This window comes from Clarias gariepinus, chromosome 22 (genome assembly GCF_024256425.1).
Source record: "Clarias gariepinus isolate MV-2021 ecotype Netherlands chromosome 22, CGAR_prim_01v2, whole genome shotgun sequence".
Taxonomy (NCBI): domain Eukaryota; kingdom Metazoa; phylum Chordata; class Actinopteri; order Siluriformes; family Clariidae; genus Clarias; species Clarias gariepinus.
Window position 1 is genome coordinate 22,994,965 of NC_071121.1, and position 20,900 is coordinate 23,015,864.

A 20,900-nucleotide genomic window follows, 5' to 3' on the forward strand; every position below is an offset into this window, starting at 1 on the left:
AGTTTCGAGCATCTGAATTATAGCAGCCAAAGCCTAGCTAAATCATATCGCATTAACATTTGCATACCATGTGACATGAATAAACAGGCGAGGACGGAAAGCAGCAAGAGACGGACTTTCGGAAAGGACGGCGAGGCATATACAAAATGGAGGCATATCAAAGATGGCACTGGAGGAGTACGAGGGCCTTTGAAGGAAGAGGAGACGCATCAGACCCCAGCCGAAGGCGCGGGAGGGGGAAAAAGCTGTAAAAAAACTGGGTGCACTACTGTGGCCTCTGGCTCTTCATATCTTTTACATTTCTAATTAAAAGAGATAAAGAGTGAGGGAGTCATCAATCCTACAGTGATTTCCCTGTTAAGGTTTTAGAGGAAGCCATAAAGCAGGCAGCCCGGCTCCATTGATTTTATAATTAGACCCCCTGCACAAGGAGAACACAGAGCATACTGAAGAAGGAAGAATAAGAGAGGTGCTTAGAAAAAAAAAGGCAGTGAGAAAAAAAAAGAAAAAAAAAAAAAAAAGAGGTGAAGGTCAGCAAAAAGTGATTAAAAGGGAAAAGATTATTACGTTTCCAGGAAAAATCATTAGCAGGATGCACGGTTTCAGAAAAAGGCAGAGTGGACTTGTGGGAATCATGGCTTGAACCAAACACCAATCTGAATTTCAGGCCAAATTAGGCCAATTAACCGCATATTTACACATCTATTGTATCTCCTATAATCACATTCAAAAGATTTTGTATGTACTGTTTACGCCTGGGAATTTAAGCACTTTAAACATGTATTGAATTGACGTCTGTAACTGTACTGCTATCTCACCACAACCTCTGCGCTGTGTGTGCTTCTGTTCCAAAAACCAAAAAAAGTTTACAAAAAAAAAAAATCTTTTTTTTCAGATTATCAATACTTTATTGTTGAAAAAAATCACCCAAACCCTTACAGTACAATACATACAAGAAAGAATGTAATGGATAAGTGAACATACATAGACAAATATAGTGTACAATATATATATATATATAAAGAAAGAAATATCAGGGAAGGATTATTGCTATGGACTTTAAAAAAAGTTTTTCTAAGAGGCTCTGAATATGAATCTATACAGAATTAAAGCTCAGAGCCATAAACAGTGAGGATCTCATGTTACTTTAAACACAAACCAACAGTATAACCTACAAACTACCAAAAAAAAAAAGCATATTTTTCAAGTACATTTAAAATGCTTGAGCCTTGGTAGGCATCATGTTGACCATTTAATAAAAAGATTTTGATGTCTTGGTTAATTAACATATGTAGTGATGATACAAAACCAGGTGCATTAATCAGCTTGTGTACACACCTCTGTTGTATATGAAAGCTGCTATTGTAATATAACGTAAAATGCAAACTATTTCACTAGCACAACCTAAATGTAACAAAATAAACAGTAGCACAGTACGATATTAAACCAAGCACCATATAGTACAAGGACAAAATCGAACAGAACATAGATTATGAAACATCTTGTATAAAATGTAACAGAAAAACGAATTTTAATCCGTTAAGCAGTGGCTGTCAAATTGAGAAATAGTGAGTACATCCATGTTTGTTTTCCTGTTACAGCTGTGGAAATCATCACCATTACCAAAACTGTGACAATAATGATTTAATTGTTAGGGTTACTGGCATTCCTGACCGGTTGCTTGAATTCCATTAAGTTAATCCAAACCTTGGGCGGAAGCCCATGAATATATAGCTCCATAGCTTTAATAAATACTAGAATTAATATTGCACATTGTTAATTACTGAGCCTGATATTCTAACAGACGGATTATGATTAAAATTCAAATCAATATTAAATGACACGGGTCAAGATATACATACACAAGCATTTTAACGAAAGGAATGCAAAAGTAGGCATAACTTATTTATTAACCAAAATACAGATGAAGTCGGAAATTTATATACCCTTTAGCCAAATGCATTTAAACTCTAGGATCACTACTTTATTTTACGAACATGAAATGTCAGAATATCATAATATAATATTATAATATTGTATTTGGTAATACTGCCTTTACATTGTTTAACTTGTGTAACCTTCTACGAGCTGCTTACAATAAGTTGCTGGATTTTTAGCCCAAATTTCTCCCAACAGAACTGGTGTAACTGTGTCAGGTTTGTAGGTCTACTTGCTCACACATGCTTTTTCAATTTTGCCCACAAATTTTCCATCGGATTGCGGTCAAGGCTTTGCCATGGCCACATCAATACCACAAATTTGTTGTCCTTCAACCATTTTGCCACAACTTTAAAAGTATGCTTGGGGTCACGGTCCACCATTCGGAAGACACATTTGTGACTAAGCTTTAACCTCCTGGTTGATCTTGCATCAACATATCCACATAATTCTCCTTCCACATGATGCTGTCCATTTTGTAAAATGCACCAGTTCCTCCTGCAGCAAAGCAGCCCCATATCATCATGCTGTTTCATGCTTCATGGATGGGATAAATCCTTCAGCTTGCGAACCTCCTCCTTTTTGCTTCAGGAAATGGTGGTTCTTGTGGCCAAACAGTTCAAATTTCGTTTCATCAGACCAGATGATATTTCTCCAAGAAGTTAGATCTTAGTCTCCATCATAAATTGAATAAAAAGAACTGGACTAACCCTCCAACTATGACACCCATAGGTTTTCTGAAAAGCAGTTTTGAAGTTCAACTGTGGGAGCTCTGGTCATTGCCATCTTGGAAGGAACTGACTCCACCTAATTCATGGTTAATCCGTGAATGGGCAAATGGTTGGAATGACAAATAGATGCATTTTGGCCATCGTTGAACTCAACTCTTTAATCCTCTTTGGAAATCCCCCTTGTCACAGTTGATAGTCTTCCACAGTGTGGTTACCCCTTCTTTAATCTTCTATGTCTTTCGTTGGATATAGAGGTAACATTCTGTAAACAATTCAGGTAAACATTTTGTAGTGCAGTGAGAGACCGTCAACTATGACAAAGGGGATTTTCAAAGATGCTTTAATTGGGTTCAAGTTGTTGTTGGGAGTTGGGTTCAATAATGGCACAAATGCATAGATAGAGATTATGCTGAGTAGTATTTCTAAATAGACAAAGAATTACTCTACCAACATTTTCAGTGTGAACGATCTATCTCAGTTAATAAAAAAACTGTTATACCGACTTTTGCATTACTTACATTACATAAACACAAGTGTTGTACAAATGCATATGTCTTTCTGTATTTAACAGCTACCTCACTGCAAAATTTTGATCACCAATGCTTGGAGAAAATACAGTAAAAAACACAGTTACATAAACAAACCAAAACTTTAACTGGTAAAAAACAATTCGAATGTAATCAGTTGCAGAGACAGTATAATAAAGTGTTTGCATTAATAAATGTAACCTTAATTATTGGTAGGCATATTGCAACCAGGACCGCTCATGTCTGTTCAAACACTATCATGCTCATTTCCTGTTTAACCCCATCGACTCTCTTTATTACACATTCACACGTCATGTACTTTCTCCTTATTATTCATGCCATCCTCGATAGGCGGCATTTACGGTATTTATCGTAATAAATACCGTAGGTTCATTTACGGTATTTACCAACACTCCAAAAAATATTAGACATAATAGTCCTATTGTTAAAAAAGAAAAGAAAAAGTATCCTTTGAAACATGGATTCAAATGTGTTTTACCCACACGTACATAACATTGCATGTTATATCCCTTATAAACATAAAAATATGATATATATGCATTTATAACATCTGTTTTTAAGTAAAAAGTTATCTGTCATATTACAAATCTAGCCTTAAACACCAAAATACACAAAGACACACTTTTTAACATAAAAAACCCACTGTGGTTTAAACAACTTCTTTAAAAAAAAATCATTTTGATACTTAAGTATTAATGCATCAATGTAATTTTTTCGCACTCCATATAAGTACATGTGGTTTGATATACTGTATATACGCTGATACCAACATTAAAACGAGTAACCTATTTATCAATCAGGGACGTTACGGAACATTTATTTATTTATTTTAAACTCTGTTTATGTGGGCTGCTGCACAGCCGGTGATGAGTTTGATGTTTAGGATATTATGGTTTTTAAATAGTTAATAAAGTGTAATAGAGTGTAAGGGTGGCAGAAACTAGTGTGTATCGTGATAATATCTAGGCGCCGATTCGTATCACGGTTTTATAAATATCACGATTCGCTAGAATCTTTTTATTTTTTATACAATTCTAAACAAACTTTTTGAAACACAAATGTTTGATTAGTATAAAGTGAACCACCACCTGAAGGATTATAGAGGAATGGCAATGTTTTACCACCTCAAACGCAAACATTTATATGGTACCTCGGCCTCACGGAATTTTGTCCTACTGTAAGTACTGAAATTGTTAAGTATGATCGAACGAACCAAGCTGAAATCTAGCAAAGTTGTGCTTTGTGTAAATTAAGTAAGGTTTAATATCTTTCAGATTTTACATGTTTTCTATATGTTTTAATTGTTTTTGCATGAAAAAACATGATTATAGTGTTGGAAAATTTGTAATACTTTTTGGGGGGCTGGAACAGATTATCCGCATTGTCTGCCTTAAGAACTCGCCTCGGGAACGGAATTTAATTCGTATGCCGAGGTACCACTATAAAGTAAAATAAAAACACACAGTGGAGTCAGTGCGCTGATACCGGAATTGCTACACAAAAAAAAAGGCAGTACGTAACAGAATCTATTTTTTCCCCTCCATCTCTAATTGTTAATAATATTTGTCTTTAAAAAATGAGTACAATGTGCTATGAACTGCACCTTGACTCGTGAGGAAAGTAAAAACCTTCAGCGTTCGGTGCTTGCAGTACCGAAGTCCTCACCCCCACCAGGTCGTCACTATGCTCACATGAATCAAAGTTTCATGCTCACCAGTTCTTTTGTATGCACACAAATCACTGGGGCTTGTGTGCATTTTTATGGCCAATCTTGTTCATACTGCACGCTGAGGTTGGCCACCTTTGCTCTTTTTATTAAAAATAAAGACCATCTATCCTTTTGATATTTTCACAGAAAGTGGTGTGCTTCTCTTTAATTATTAATATGGATTAAAAGTCCTTATTCTTCTCAGTGCATGTGATCAGATTAATTTAGACGACAATATACCAGACCAGGCTTATGCCACATTCTATCACGTGGTATCAGATGCTGGTGTTGGAGCATTTCTCATGAGTGTGAGTATACGACATACAGAAAAAACAGTATCTATAATGACACATCCCTAGCGTTAAAGAAACAAAACAGGTGAATGTATAGTGAAAGACTTACTGCCCCAGTAGCGTGTGCATACAGAAAGTGCATTTTAAAAATGTAAAGCAAATTGCATATATGTCAGTACATGTTATTGTGCAAGGACCTGTAACCGGCCAATCTCGTTGTTCCACTCCTCACCACAGGGGGCTCTCTTCCACATCACTAAAGGGAACCAGCAGAAAGAAGAGTTAAATGGAGTGTACTTTTGGACTAAACAGAAAAGAAGACAAGAGAGGAGAACACTAGGGGTAAGGAGGGGACAGAAGAGAGAGGACAGGACGAGTGATTGAGCGAGTGAGTGAAGTGAGGGAGAGACAGTTTTAATGATGCTGAAAATTGGCCAGTGCGCTGACTACCCCTTCTGTAAATCATTGCTACAGCTTGCTGTCAACTTATCTGTCCTCTTGTCCTCCTATCGTACCGCTCCCACATCCAGCATTCGCACTCGGCCTCCTCCCCTCGCTCACACACACTCTATTTCCTTCTGCGCGGCTATAGCCGTCTGTCTCTCACTTCTCTCCCTCCCTAATTTTATGAGGAGGTATTCAAAACTTCCATCTCCACACCATATTTGCCGTGTCACTGTAAATCTTATGATAGGAGTTTGTGTGCGTTTCAGTGTGTGCAGGTGTGTTTCTATGGGACGCCATCGCTGCTTCTGAGAAGGGGATATGAAAAGAGGACATGAGGCCAGTGTGTACTTGTCAGTGACATGGTACCCTGTGTGCAGAAACATGACATGGATAGAAACGGCCGAGAGCAAATCACACCGTGGACGTTATGTTGGAGATTTTATGAGCTGTGTGCGTGTGTGTGTGTGTGTGTGTGTGTGTGTGTGTGTGGTGTACCTGAGAGTAGTGTTTCTGTGGTTAGGCAGGAGGAGAGCCACCTCGTCGGTAGAGCTGTTCCCGCCTGACTGAAACACTTCATACTCCTCTTCCTGTAACACAAGCATGGAACAGGTTTGCTTTAAAAAATTAAAAAATAAATAAATGCACAAAATCAAATGTTTTATTTCTTTTACTTTTGGTGAGCTGCTGGTCTACATTAAGTTAAGAGATGTCTAGTCTTTACCTTGCAGGCAAAATTCCATGCATTATTCAAATTAACATTAAAATATGGCGATTAAAGGTTAAAAAAAAAAAAAAAAGGGTAATAGTGTACCTTAAATCTAAATGATTTACCCGAATAATCAATCAAAATATAACAAACTGTACCTTAAAAAAAGACTATTTACAAGAAAAAAATTGACACCCTATAATCCATATAACTTGCCGACTCGGAGCTGTGCACGTGTGGGTGTGTTTCGTCACTAGGTTGGCGTGGGGAGCACAGTGGAGCGGGCTGACTGATCACCACAGCCTGAGACGAGTGGAGGAGCCGTGGGGACGGAGGAGGTGTAGTGGGCAGAGAGAGAAGGAGGTCAGGGTCAGGCTGGGGCTGCTCACACAACGTGTAGTGACTCATAGGCCTTAGTGCTTCTGGATTGTCATCCTCTGACTCCGAAAGGGAGCTGTCTGCTTGGCCTGCGCACCAACACACACGTGTCACAATGTTCAGGTAAATAAATAAATAAAATTGTAAAAAGAAATCACAGAAGATAGTTATTATATTGGTTGCACATCAGTGTTTTGTGTTTTCTATGACACTGTGTCGGTGTTGTGACAGTATGTAACATAAGATAAGCACTCAGTCACTCACTGCTCTGCAACAACGCGGTCATGCTCCATTTAGAGCCGCTCAGGGTCTCCAGCTTCTGCTCCAGCTGCTGGATGTACTCAATCAACTCCTACACATGTGCAACAAGCACACACACATACAGTACACACGCAAAGTCAAAATGACACACACGATGCAACAAATTACTCAACACTTATTATAATCTGATCAGGGGCCTGATGTTGCCATGGCGATAACAGTTTATAAAAGCTGCATCATTTCACCATCAGTCAAAGCAGTGTGACGAGATCCAGAACTGTAATGTATACGCCAAAAATGAATCTGATGAATCAACATAAAATAAAAGAATAAAAAAAAATGATAAAGTCGCACTCTGTATAATTATGCCATCAAGATCGATGAGCCAAGTACACCTGCCAAGTATATTTTTTGTGTCATTACCAATTTTTTTTAAACAGTCTACCAACTACATATGTTTAAACATGTAGAGTGTTCAATAATTGCCTTTTTCTCAGCCTGCAGTTGCTCCTTTTCCTTCTGAGCCACCCTGAGACTGGCTTTCAGTTCCTGCAGCTCCCTCCGTGTCTCACTCAGCTGCACCTGTGCACACATAAGCACCAGATCAGAAACAGGTTGCCCTCTGTGAATTCAGTCTACAGCTCCAAATAAGCGGTGACTGGTGAGTGCATTACCCGGTTACAGTCTTTCTCTCGCCCAAGCTCCACCTCTGCTTTGCTTCTCTCCATCCTCTCCTCCTGCAGCTGTTCTTCCTTCTGCTTGATCTCATCATTCAGCCTGTCCAAATGCGTCCTGATCATCTACGGGGACAGCGCTGAACATCATTACAGGTCTCCCTGTCTAACACTTTGTGCAATTCTAAATCTCCAAAACAATTTTTACAACGTACTTGAATTATTATTATTATTTTTTTTTAAAGGCGCACCTTGTCACCAACTATCCAAATAACCGATTTATCACCGTCTGCCCCTCATGCTTACTTCCCTATCAATATCTCAGGTCTCATCAATCACCTCAGTGCTACACTGCAGACTCTCTCTCTCCTGGACCCAGCTGGCGCGGGCCTCCCGCAGCGACAGGTTGGCATCTGCAAGCTGCAGGGTGAGCTGTGCGGCCTGCAGTCGGGCCTGGTGAAGGTCGGCCTGGCTGTTGTCCCTCTGCGCCGTGGTGTCTCTGAGCTCAGTCCGCAGTGTCTCAACACAGCGTTCGCTGGTGCTCAGCCGCTCTTGAACGCCGCGCAACTCCGCTAAAGCCGCTTCGTTGGCCGCCTGCGTCACAACATCGTGGTCATCATAGTTCAGCAGGTATCACACAGTTCATCCTGTCAAGCTGCTGTGTGAGAAGGTGATGCTAGAGTGCTTGTGCGAGTGTATCTCAGTGTGTTTGTGCAGTAAAATAAAGCGGGAGGGTTGTGACAGACTGTTAAACCTCCTCCGCTTGAAAGGTTTTAGTTCGTGTGGGTGTAGGAGTGTATAAAAAGTGAGTGAGGTATTATTTTTTTTGTTTGCACCGACACCCCTCTGCATGTAATAATTAGTTTGAACACAAAGTGTGTGTGTGTGTACGCGCAAGCATCTGAGAGAGAAAGGGCATCTGTGTGACTCACCTCCTTCCTGTGTGCGCTGTTGAGCTTGTGCGTGAGCGTGGTGATGGTGTCTCGGAGCTGCAGGGCGTGCGTGTCTCTCTGCGCCAGGGAACTTCTCAAACTCTGGAACTCTGTAGACAGGCTATGCAGTTCTTTTTCGCTTTGCTCCAGCTTCAGCTAAACGAACACAACATATATCCACACCCATGTTCTGTTTACTTTTGCAAATTGACCATGACTGTGTGTACATAAGTGATACCACCCTGTGGTTTTTCCAAGGGAAATTATATTTACATATAATACAAAAGAATAAAAAAATAAATTCAAATAACATTAAAATCCGAAACCACTTACCACAAGATCATTAAACGTTACAAACATCATAACAATCCGCTCACCATAACTGCTAAATGCCTCAGCCACACCTTATACCATAAATTATACCACAAGGCTGCTAAATTCTTAATTTGGATGAGATTCATGAATAGATTCATGTCGTCAGATAACTTCATTTTATTGCCATGTAACGTTGTGGAGTTTAGACCTGACGGGAGTTTAGGCTTGTACAGCGGGCACTGTGCATGATGGGTGCATCGCTTCATGCTCCTCCATTCCCGACCCTGAATAAGATCAATCTGGATTTATCAGACCACGTGACCCTTTTCCATCACTCCAGAATCCAATCTTTATCATCCGACTACATTTCTTCCACAAAGTTGACAGTTTGGCACGGTCCTTAATAATTTGTTAAAAAGCTCTTAACTCAAAGCTCATTAATTTTCTTTGCTTGATGCAGCTCCATAATTTGACCCTTCTGAAGTGACGACATTTTTTCGACAAGGCAGTGTAGGTTCCTTATTTCTATAATAACTAGTGAACTGTATCACTACACAGCATATAAACAGATATGAAACATTAACTTAATAGTAAAAGATTTTGTTCCCCCCATTGTCTAAGGTAAAGCGATAACTTTGATTAACTTAAATAAAAGCTTAGGATGAATTAAACAGCTTGAGATGTGCTGTTATAGACACGGGATCAAGGTAGAGATGGCACCACACCGCCTTTTTTGGATTATGTCTCTGCAACAGCACACCTTGTTGTGCTTTATTCACTACATGCATTTTACACCACAGTGACCTCGTTCTTTTACCCATATATATCTTTTTTTATGGTTTTATAGTTTGGGCAATAACGGTCATGATGTTAAAGCTTAAAACAATTGTATCGGGTTTTCCCTGGGGAATGTTTAGAGGTTTGGTACTGACGTGGATTTATTGACCCTTAAGCTGCAGACATGAAAACAGTTTAGTACACATATGGGATGGACAACTAAAGTAAAAACAAACAAACAAACAAAAAACATATATACACACACACACACACATACATATAGACCTAATATATATACCTAATATGTACCTTAATATTCTTGTGTTCACCTTCCACTTCTTTCTTTTGGGTTGCAGCTTTTTTGGCACGCTCTTTCATCCTACATAATCAGTGAATAAATGAACAAACAAACAAACAAACAAACAAACAAACAAAGGATTTATAATGCTAGCTGCATTACACACATTTCTATCTATCTATCTATCTATCTATATACATATCTATATCTATGTATACTGTATATATGATCTATGTACTGTATATATGTTGTGATGTGGCCCTACTGTGTGAATTGAATGGCTGGATGACATGTCAATACCAGTATTGTTTAAATGAATAAAAATAAATCGGAAAGATTTTATCGATATCACCTTAATATAATTACTGCATGTTTTTTTTCTTCCGCCCAAGTCTTACCTCTCTAGGTCAGTCTCTCTCTCCAGTGCTTTTTGGGTGAGCGCCCTCATGTCGTCCTCCAGCTGGCTGATCCTCTGCTGACTGGCTGCTTCTTTAACTAGCAGTAGCTGCTTCTCCTCCTGCTGAGCCTCACAAAGGACTGCCATCTCCTAAATAACAGAAGATTTAAACATCTAGTTAAACCAGTGCTGAAACAGTATGATAATCATACTGAGAAAATAAAACCGATTATAGAAAAACAAAAGCGCAGCTAAGTGATTGCAATGCTAAGAAAGGAGCACTTCTGTTTGTCCACTACTCTAAAATTCTGCTTCATGTTGAATCATATATTTCACACATTCCAGTTTGTCTGGACAATAAGACCGGGTATATTATACCTGCTGGCAGAACCAACACCAATATAATAACCAACACCTCCTGCTTTTTCTTCATGTCGTCCATGTGCTCTCTGATGTGCCTGAGCTCCTCCTCCAGCTCCTTGCTCCTCTGCTCCCACACCTCCCTGCTCCTACTTGAGCACTCTCGCTCGCGTTCACGGCTCTTCTCTGCTGCTTCTAGAGCCTGTAATAACTCAGCCCTCTCCTTCAGACACTCCTGCAGCCGGCTCTAAAGAAGCCAAGAATTTATACAAACTTATTTATTCATTCGTTTAGAGACATGCAGACTGGTGAAAATGTAATTAAAAACCAGTGTCTTCATGCAGGTGGAAAGATTCCACGTAATATCCAAACCCCTGATGAGCACTTGGACTGCTCAGTTTAGTGCACTTTTTGTACTGTAGTGTTTTGGTTTTTGCACCTGCAGAAGCTCCGCTTTGGGAATGACGACTAGCATGTCTTCGTTGCCTTCACCTCCTTCCAGGGCATGTTCCACAGTTACAAGCTCCTCCAGTGGCTTTGGAGCAGAGAAAGTGAAAGCAGAGCTGTGGGAGCACACTTCGCCCTTCCCGTCCACATATACGAACTGGTACTGATCAGCACTGGGGCCTGGCAAATAGCAAGCTGTGGGAACATGGGAAAGATAAGGCAAAGATGAATGAAGTCTCGTGTAAATTGTATGCATATTGTCCAGAAAGGAATAACACATTAAAACCTTAAACTATTTTTATTATTATTTTTTCTTTCTATTAGTTTTTTTGCCTACTCAAAAATCTATTAGCTGAAAATACATCCATTATACTAATCAACATTATGACAAGTTAAAATTACTTGCAGACACACATAGGTTTGCATTTAATACGTTTAAATGAAAAGAACCAAACATGCTACAATAATAATAACCACATAAAAAAAAATAATAAAAGATTTGGCTACGGTTTACAGATCCCTGAAGTTGCATGAAGCCCATTCTGAGGACCAGCATCACACACAATTGACAAAATTAAAAGAAATTTAAGCTCCTCCAAATACTACATTTGCATTACAATCTTTACATTTGGTTATAATTCACTAATTCTCCATCATCTTGACTTTACTAACTTAACCAAGTGTTTCGATTTCCTGCTCAAGCCCGGGTATCAGCTGCCGATGACCTCACTGATGACCTCATCATGCCCAGACAATAATTGCTGCGGTTTCACTGTGTCCTCCACTGCACCCACTCAGTCATCTCTTTGTGCCAGCGTCTCCCATCTTCATTACTCAAGCAAGCTTTCCAACCCATTCATTCTTGGCCGGTCATTAAGATGTTTACGATATTACCTCAAAGAACATTTGGCTAGACCCACTCAAACACACAGTATCTGAATCAAGAATAATCTTTTCACCTTAATAAATGTCGTTTGACTGAAACACTGTCTACACACAATTCATCAACAAGACTGGAACAACGAGTCTCCTTTAGCAATCCATTGTGAACCTGGACAGGTCTTTTAAACTCAGTCTGGTCCAGAACAACCAAGTTTTGAAGATTTTCCATTGTCAAATGGGCTATGTTGAGAAATTATAATTACCAAAAGACAAAAATTATTAAATATTTGTAACTGACTTACAGTGAGTGGCACGCCCACTCTTTATAAAAAATATAAAGCTCATATAGAACTGAAAATGACAAAAAAAAAAAAAGACTTAACAGCAAAGGAGCACCTCCTAACCCTTACCAACACTGTAGTCATATTTTTTCATATAAAAACAAATCCAAATGTTTATAAAATTCAAAAGTCAAACATAAAATAAATAGACATTAAACATCACTTAACTTTAATTTATGATTCCTCTTGGCTATGCCTTAACTAAATCTTGCCAAAAAAAAAAAAAAAGTAGACTCGCTTAATTTGGCTTTCCGGCTCCCGGATGTACGTGCAACTTTTTCGGTTCATTCAATAGAAGCCGAAAATGACTCGCATCCTAAGGCAAATTTCTTGCAAAATTTTAGTTTTTAAGGTGAACATTTGTGGTACGAGGTACTACTCTGTATTGTATTGTCATTCACAAAATGTCCATAAATTTGTGTATACAATTGAAAGGAGCAAGCAACTTAACCTTGGCAACATAATCCGTTTACAAACATACACAATCGAATTTTTAACCATCTAAAAAACCATTACCTTGGAAATGGACGCAGCAGTTAACATCTGTCCCTTGGTTGTAATTGGTTGGAGCCAAAGCCCACACAAACGTATGGTAGTTCCTGACAGATGACCATCCTACCTGAAGAAAAAAACAACAACAAAAAAAACAAATAATCCATGAATATGTTCAATGATTGCTTTAGGAAATGTATGACAAAACCAGAGAGGATGACTCCCTAACTGTTACCTTAAATAGGCCGATCCAGTCACTGCTAGCCCAGCTGTGCTGAGAGCTGATGCTGTAGTGGCATTCCACTCGGCTCTCTGGGAAGTAGCTGCTGCCCACGTTCTGAAACTCCACCTTCCATGCTTTCTCCATGGTTAGGAAAAAGTGCTTCTGATGGAGGGAAATTATATATTAACACAAATCGACACGCGTTGATATGCAATCTGAAAGAATTAGGATTAGCTTTGAGAATCCATTGCAAATTGGGTTAAGGATATTTGTCCAGTCTGTTATTGAAAATAAACAGGGCAGGATAAGAAACTGTCCCTATGTCCAGAAGATTTTTGTGAATCAATGCCGAAACAGTTAAAGTTCTCATAGTGCCAGCTGTTCCCACACCACATGTGTAAAAACCACGGCTGCAAACTACAAAAACAACATTTATCTGTTTCAGGGATATATGCAGGAATTCACCTGCTGAAGCTAACATAACAGGTATAGAAATAGTGTCTCATGTACAGTAGATCCGGCATGACAAGTGGAGCAGAATAATTACCCATGGTGTAGATTTATAAACTAGGTTCCTGAGTGTTTGGTTTGAACAAGTGCTTTCGGTTTTAACCTTAATCAGGCATGGAAAACAAAAGAGAATGGCCATGTTAAACTTTGCTGCTATAGTCTTGTCAGATTGTGCTGTTTTAAAGTGCTGTGTACTACTTTGTAGTGCAACCCAATGAAACTAAATTAACAACAGGAAATGGGTTTTGTGTACTTATGGACATTCCCTTCTAGATAAATCACACAGGCTAAGAGATATGACAAAAATATCATATCACAATATCTGAAAAATATTTTTGATACACTATAAACACACACACACATGGTCAAAAAGTAAAAAAAAAAAAAATTATCCACACTCTGGTTATATTAAAACTTCTGCAGCACTGTCCATTTAATGCTACTGTTTCCATATGTTACATCTCATTTGTAACTGCAGTGCGAGCAGAAATGGATGTTCCAGTAAGTTATGTTAAAAAAAAAAAACTGACAAAAAAAAAAAAACAAGACACAGAAATTCATGTTTTTATTTTTGTAGTCAAAACAACTCATGGAAGAGCATAAACAGAAGCGTTCGGAAGTGATCCTCTAAGGAAGGTGAAAGAAAATCATTACTGTTGATGAGACATGGATTCATCACTACGCCAACCAAAAAAAAGTTAACCATCAGCTGAAAAAAATGAATGCCTAAAGTTTTCTGGGATTCCCAAGGGCCTGTATTGGCACATTGTCAGGAAAAAGAATCAAGAGTGTTTGTTATAGTGAAATGCTTATTAAATAGCTGAAGCCTAAATTTTGGATAAAAACGCAGAGGACTGCTATCCTGCATGACAATGTACATCCACACACTTCTGCTCACACTGTCAACACGCTCCAAAGATTTTTTAGGTGTTAAAGCATCCTCCCTGGAGTCCTGATCTTAGTGCATTCGGGGCTCGCTGCTTTTAATGAGGGAATATGACAGCTAGATGACAGAAGAACAAAGTGTATTAAAAAGCGAGTAGATCATGTAGAAAAATTATGGATTTGTCTTTTCTAAAGGTTAATTAAAAGAAATACTACAGCCAGAGTGTGAATAATTATATATGTATACATCCAGCTATGAACATCTGTAGTTCAACTAGTGGAGGCCAATGGTGATTACCATAGCATTTATCGTATTGTATTTTTACAAGCGTGGTAGGACCTTCAGTCAACAATCATTCACAAACTAATCTGCATGTCTTTGCCATGAGGGAGGAAACCAAAATACCTGGAAGAAACCCACCAAGCATGAGGCGAACACGTGTGCATACCATAAAACTGAGACAAAGGGAGAAAAAATCCTGACAAATGTTTACATTTAACAATTTTAAAGCTTCAGTAGGAATTGTTTACTGCTACCAGAGCTGGTAATTGTTAAAGTTTGTTTATGAAACCTGGTATCTTTTAAACGTATTGTGTTAGAATGCTTCATCGATATTATATGGTCATATCGCCCAGCCCTAAAATCACAGACATTACACGTGACTTGTCGCCATGGTGACGTAGGGAGTTACACAACTGCGTCTTTTTTTAAACCACCAAAAGTGCACGCGCTGACCGATTTACAGCCGCACGGACATTTTAACACGAATCTGAAATTGACATCAATAAAAACAAAACATTCAGGAATAATAATAATCATAAAAAAGTTACACAAAGCTCTCCTGCTGTAATTTACGGCCCCGCGTGCGTTTATTTTATCCTATGCGACGCTGCCATGCGCTCGGACTTTAGACACACTGCTACGCCACTGTTTAATATCCCTCCCTCACACACACAGACAGACAGACACGGACAGATAAACAACTCACCCGCTCACTTCTCACTTTAGTGCGGGTTTCTTCCAAAACACAAGATCAGCTCGAACCTAAGTGTCATCGGGAAATTAGTTGAAGTTATTCGCCAGGAGCTGCACCATAAGCCTCTAACAACAAAAACAAACAAAAAAAGACAGAGAGGAGGGGGTGCATAGTTCTGTTGAATTGTGGGAAATGATGTATTCATTCCTAAAGCGGCTTAGAAAAGATTTTTTATAATAAACTACAATTCCCATATATAAAGAGGAAGACTAGAGGGTCAGCAACGAGTGACGTTACGCGCGAGCTTAACAGCGGATACGATTCTGATTGGTTTAAGTTTCCTGATGGTCTCGCGATGTTTCGTTTTTTCCCCCACCTTATTGTGTGTACAGGATTTCTGACAAAACACCATTTACTTTACACAGTTACATCAAAAAAGTTGTGCTTTTGTTATTGTGTGTGTGCGTGTGGATATATGTGTGTGAAAATGCTGTAAAGTAAGAATGCATTTAAAAATAGTAATAGTTTAATAGTTTAAAAAAATCAATTAACAAAATGGAAAGTAAATAAACAAAACAGAAATCCAAATAAAATCAATACAGCCGTAGCCAAAAAAGTTTTGAAAATGACACAAATACTGTGTGAGTGCTCACTTTCATACATTTCAAGAAAGGTAGAAAGCCATTTATCTCCAGGAAAAAATATTAGGGACCTTTCTGCAAAAGGTACAGAAACTGAGGACAGAAGTAAAGTCATTTCCTCTGATGAATCCCCCTTCTGATATTTTGGAAAATCCACAAAAAATATGAGCTTTCCAATATTTTGGGGCATCTGAAAAAAACTTGTCTGAAGTAAAAAAGGTGAGTGTTACCATCAGTTCTGTGTCATGCCAACGGTAAAACATCCTGAAACTATTCAGATATGGGGTTGCTTCTCACCCAAGTAAATGGGCTCACAATTTTGCCTAAGAACACAGCCAAGAATAAAGAATGATACAAAAACATCCCCAGAAAGCAAATTCTTACAACGATCCAAGAACAATTCAGAGATGCACAATGTATTTTCCAGCATGATGAAGCAACTTGCCATATGGCAAAAGTGATAACTAAGTGGCCAGGAAACTTTCCAGACCTTAATCCCATTGAGAACTTGTGATCAATTCTCAAGAGGCAACTGGACAAACAAAAACCCACAAATTTTGACAAACTCCAAGCATTGATTACGCAAGATTGGGCTGCCATCAGTCAGGATGTGACTCAAAAGTGTATTGACAGCTTGGATAAGAGAATTGCAGAGGTTACACACATATTTTGAATAAACTTGGCAGGAAGGTTGTTCCAATTATCATTGAGAACTAATTACAACTCTTCAGTGGATGTACAACGCCTCAAATCCTTATGTTGCTTCATGCTATCCCAGAGAGACTTGAAGCTGAGATCAGGGCATTATGGGGGTCAAACCATACACTCAGACACTCATCAGTCTGAGTGTATGGTTTGACCAGGGGTAGCTCAGTGGTTAAGGCATTGGACTACGGTTTGGAAGATCCCAGGTTCAAACCCCACAACCACCAAGTTGCCACTGTTGGGCCCTTGAGCAAGGCCCTTAACCCTCAACTGCTCAGATGTATAATGAGATGTAAGTCGCTCTGGATAAGAGCGTCTGCCAAATGCGTAAATGTAAATGCAAATGTCATCACTGTACCGCTCTCTAGTCCTTCGGCAAACAACCTGCCTCCTGCTACAGCCAAATATTTCCAAATATCTGCCCAAACCTTGTTTCCATGTTAGTGGTATGGCTTTTTTGATGCAGTTCTTCCATGAAGAGCACTTCTGGCCAACCTTCATCAGACAGTAAATGGGTGTACCTGGGTCCCACTGGTTTTCACCAGCTCTTTGCTCATGGCACTGCTGGACATATTGTGATGTCAAAGCGAAGTAAGCCTGATGTCTTTCTTTTGCTGCATTACTGTAAGTAATGTTAGCCAACCACTGTGTCTCTTTGTTCGTTTTAAACATTGCATGTTTCTTTGTGCTTCTTAAAATGTACAAAATCTTAAAGTGTACAAGTGTAAAAATTGATGCTCGTTTGAAGCCAAAGCATAGTCACACCAAATATAGATTTTATTTAAATTTTCATTTTGTTTGCAGAATTCTGCAAACTACAGAACTTTGCATTTTGTAAACTGGAAAAAAATATATACTGTATATATGCGTTTTTTCTTTCTTTTTTCCTTTCCTTTATATGAACATTATACCTTTACAGCATTTCTTTACACCTGCTTAAAACGTTTGCACAGTGTTGCATATTAATTAATTAATTTATTTATTTATTTATATTGACAAGATAAGCCTTTTATGTGGCAGTTTAATAGTTAATGTAAAAATCTCAATTTAGAATAATATACCTTTTTGGTAAAATTTGTATTTAAAAAAATAATATTACTATTATTATAATTATTATTATTATTTCAGATTTCTGGTGTACCATGCAATTTAGTGGAGTTTGTTTCTCTACTACTCTGCATTCAGTTCTTATGTTTACACCCCTCATAATTCCTTAGTTCAAATTATTATAAATAACTATCAGCCAAACCCTTTGCTAACAGATGCTTGGCACATATCTCTGCAATCTTATAATTACAAACACTGACAGTAAAATGGGCGTCTCAGATACCAGGAAAACACTATGTACTAGAATGCAGGGTTCCAACAGTAAAGATGGGTGGAGAAGGCCTAAAGGTTTGGAGGTGTTTTTGAAGTTGTGGGATAGGCCTCTTAGTTGCAGTGAAAGATACATTTAATGCTACAGGATACCAAAAAATATTTCACAATTTGTTTCTCCCAAGTATGCAGTAATCTTTTGGAAAAGGTCCTCAGTGTCTCTAGCATGACTGCTCCCCATGCAAAAATTGATGTTAATGGTTATATGACACCTTCAGTGTTGAATTCTAATGTTGCAGTATACTTCTATTTGTCCAAAATCAGTTGACTGAAAATTCACACTCCACAATTTTATAGAAAGCCTAAAGGAAAAAGAAGCTGTTTCTGTCAAAACACTGGGTGTGTCTGTGGTTTAGATATCTAACTAATATTTGTTTGACATACAGTTGCATGGTCTGTCTGTCTGTCTGTCTGTCTGTCTGTCTATCTATCTATCTATCTATCTATCTATCTATCTATCTATCAACAAACCTGATTCCAAAAATGTTGGGACACTGTACAAATTGTGAATAAAACAGAAAGCAATAAAGTGGAAATTCATTTTGGATTTCATGAGAGCTACACATTCCAAAAACAGTTGGGACAGGTAGCAATAAGAGGCCGCAAAAGTTATTACAAAAGTTAAATGTACATATAAGAATCAGCTGGAGGAATTTGCAGTTGTCAATTGGCAACATGATTGGGTATAAAAAAGAGCCTCTCAGAGTGGCAGTGTCTCTCAGAAGTCAAGATGGGCAAAGGATCACCAATTCCCCCAGTGCTGCGGTGAAAAATATTGGCACAATATCAGAAAGGAGTTTCTCAGAGAAAAATTGCAAAGAGTTTGAAGTTATCATCATCTACAGTACATAATATCATCCACTGATTCTGAGAATCTGGAACAAACTCTGTGTATAAAGGTCAAGGCCGGAAGACCATACTGGATGCCTGTGATCTTCGGGCCCCTAGACGGCACTGCATCACATACAAGAATGCTACTGTAATGGAAATGACAACATGGGCTCAGGAATACTTCTAGAAAACATTGTCGGTAAACACAATCCACTGTGCCATTCGCCGTTGCCGGCTAAAACTCTATAGGTAAAAAAAAAGCCATATCTAAACATGATCCAGAAGCGCAGGCGTTTTCTCTGGGGCGAGGCTCATTTAAAATGGACTGTGGCAAAGTGGAAAACTGTTATGTGGTCAGACGAATCAAAATTTGAAGTTATTTTTGGGAAACTAGGACGCCATGTCATCCGGACTAAAGAGAACAAGGATAACCCCAGTTGTTATCAGCACTCAGTTCAGAAGCCTGCATCTCTGATGGTATGGGGTTGCATGAGTGCGTGTGGCATGGGCAGCTTACACATCTGGAAAGGCACCATCAATGCTGAAAGATATATCCAAGTTCTAAAACAACATATGCTCCGATCCAGACGTCGTCGCTTACAGGGAAGACCTTGCATTTTCCAACATGACAATGCGAGACCACATACTGCATCAATTACAACATCATGCCCGCGTAGGAAAAGGATCTGGGTACTGAAATGGCCACGCTGTAGTCCAGATCTTTCATCCATAGAAAACATTTTGGTGCATCATGAAGAGGAAGAAGATCTTAGACAGTTAAACAACTAGAAGCCTGTATCTTGTCCCATAGACAAGAATGGGACAACATTCCTATTCCTAAACTTGAGCAACATGTCTCCTCAGTCCCCAGATGTTTGCAAACTGTTATAAAATGAAGGGGAGATTCCACACAGTGGTAAACATGGCCTTGTCCCAACTTTTTTGAGATGTGTTAATGCCATAAAATTTAAAACCTATTTTTCCTTAAAATTATATATTTTCTTAGTTTAACCATTTGATATGTCATCTATGATGTATTCTGAATAAAATATTGACATTTGAAACCTCCACATCATTGCATTCTGTTTTGCAAACATGCAAACTCCTGCACACAGAGACGGGAGTCTGCTGTAGTGTGTGTGTCCTGAAATGGATTGGTATATGGACACAGATTACATCCAGTGTAATGCTCATATGACTGTTCGTAACCTAAAAGGTCAAATAAAAGGGAATAAGAAGGTAAGAGAATAAGATGCAAATTGCACTAGAAAAGAGTGTAAAATATACAATGTATAATGATACAATATACAGACAAATAAAAAATAAAATATAAATATATAAAATGTAAATGAAAAACTATAAAACTATATAGAATGTGTAAAGGGAAATATATGACATGTAGGTATGACAGCAGCAGTTAAAGTGAGTGAGTGTGAAATGAGGTGTGTGTAACAGGCGGTGGTATTGTTCATGTTATAATAAAGTGCATAGTTAGTCTTCATTTATGTGCAAAAAAAGAACCATATGCGAGAGAGAGAGAGAGAGAGAGAAAGAGAGAGAGATTGATTAATAGATATAAACTGTACTATTACTTTTGCTGTTGCTTGACTGCGGTCTAAACTGGACAAAGAATGTTAATATTTAACCACTAGATGGCAGTGCACTTTAACTAAAACTTAACCGTCGAGTAAACTGACTTAGAGAAGCAAGCTAGGTTTTTTTTTATTACAATAAAAAAGGTGAACCAAATAGCAAGGCATATGATACTACATTATTCACAGAGATGTCAGGGATCATTGGCATTACTAACGCGATAATATAAAAAA

The 20,900-nt window shown here is 38.4% G+C and overlaps 1 protein-coding gene across 3 annotated transcripts; it reads right to left on the bottom strand.

Annotated features, from left to right (window-relative positions):
- Positions 1-5,015: 5,015 nt before the first annotated feature.
- calcoco1a (calcium binding and coiled-coil domain 1a) lies at positions 5,016-15,665 on the bottom strand. 3 transcript variants are annotated; one of them, XM_053482453.1, is made up of 15 exons: positions 15,541-15,665; positions 13,161-13,310; positions 12,950-13,052; positions 11,203-11,405; positions 10,819-11,010; positions 10,405-10,553; positions 10,018-10,087; positions 8,617-8,772; positions 8,024-8,278; positions 7,685-7,810; positions 7,497-7,592; positions 7,014-7,101; positions 6,588-6,838; positions 6,161-6,252; positions 5,016-5,474 (listed from the first exon to the last, which is right to left on the bottom strand). In XM_053482453.1, the coding sequence occupies exons 2-15, from the start codon at positions 13,290-13,292 to the stop codon at positions 5,447-5,449; spliced, it is 1,941 nt and encodes a 646-aa protein (XP_053338428.1). In that variant the 5' UTR covers positions 13,293-13,310; positions 15,541-15,665; the 3' UTR covers positions 5,016-5,446. The 3 variants fall into 3 exon arrangements, with proteins under 3 accessions (XP_053338428.1, XP_053338429.1, XP_053338430.1); XM_053482454.1 differs by having other exon boundaries at positions 15,548-15,660; XM_053482455.1 differs by lacking the exon at positions 15,541-15,665 and adding an exon at positions 15,533-15,536.
- Positions 15,666-20,900: the final 5,235 nt, after the last annotated feature.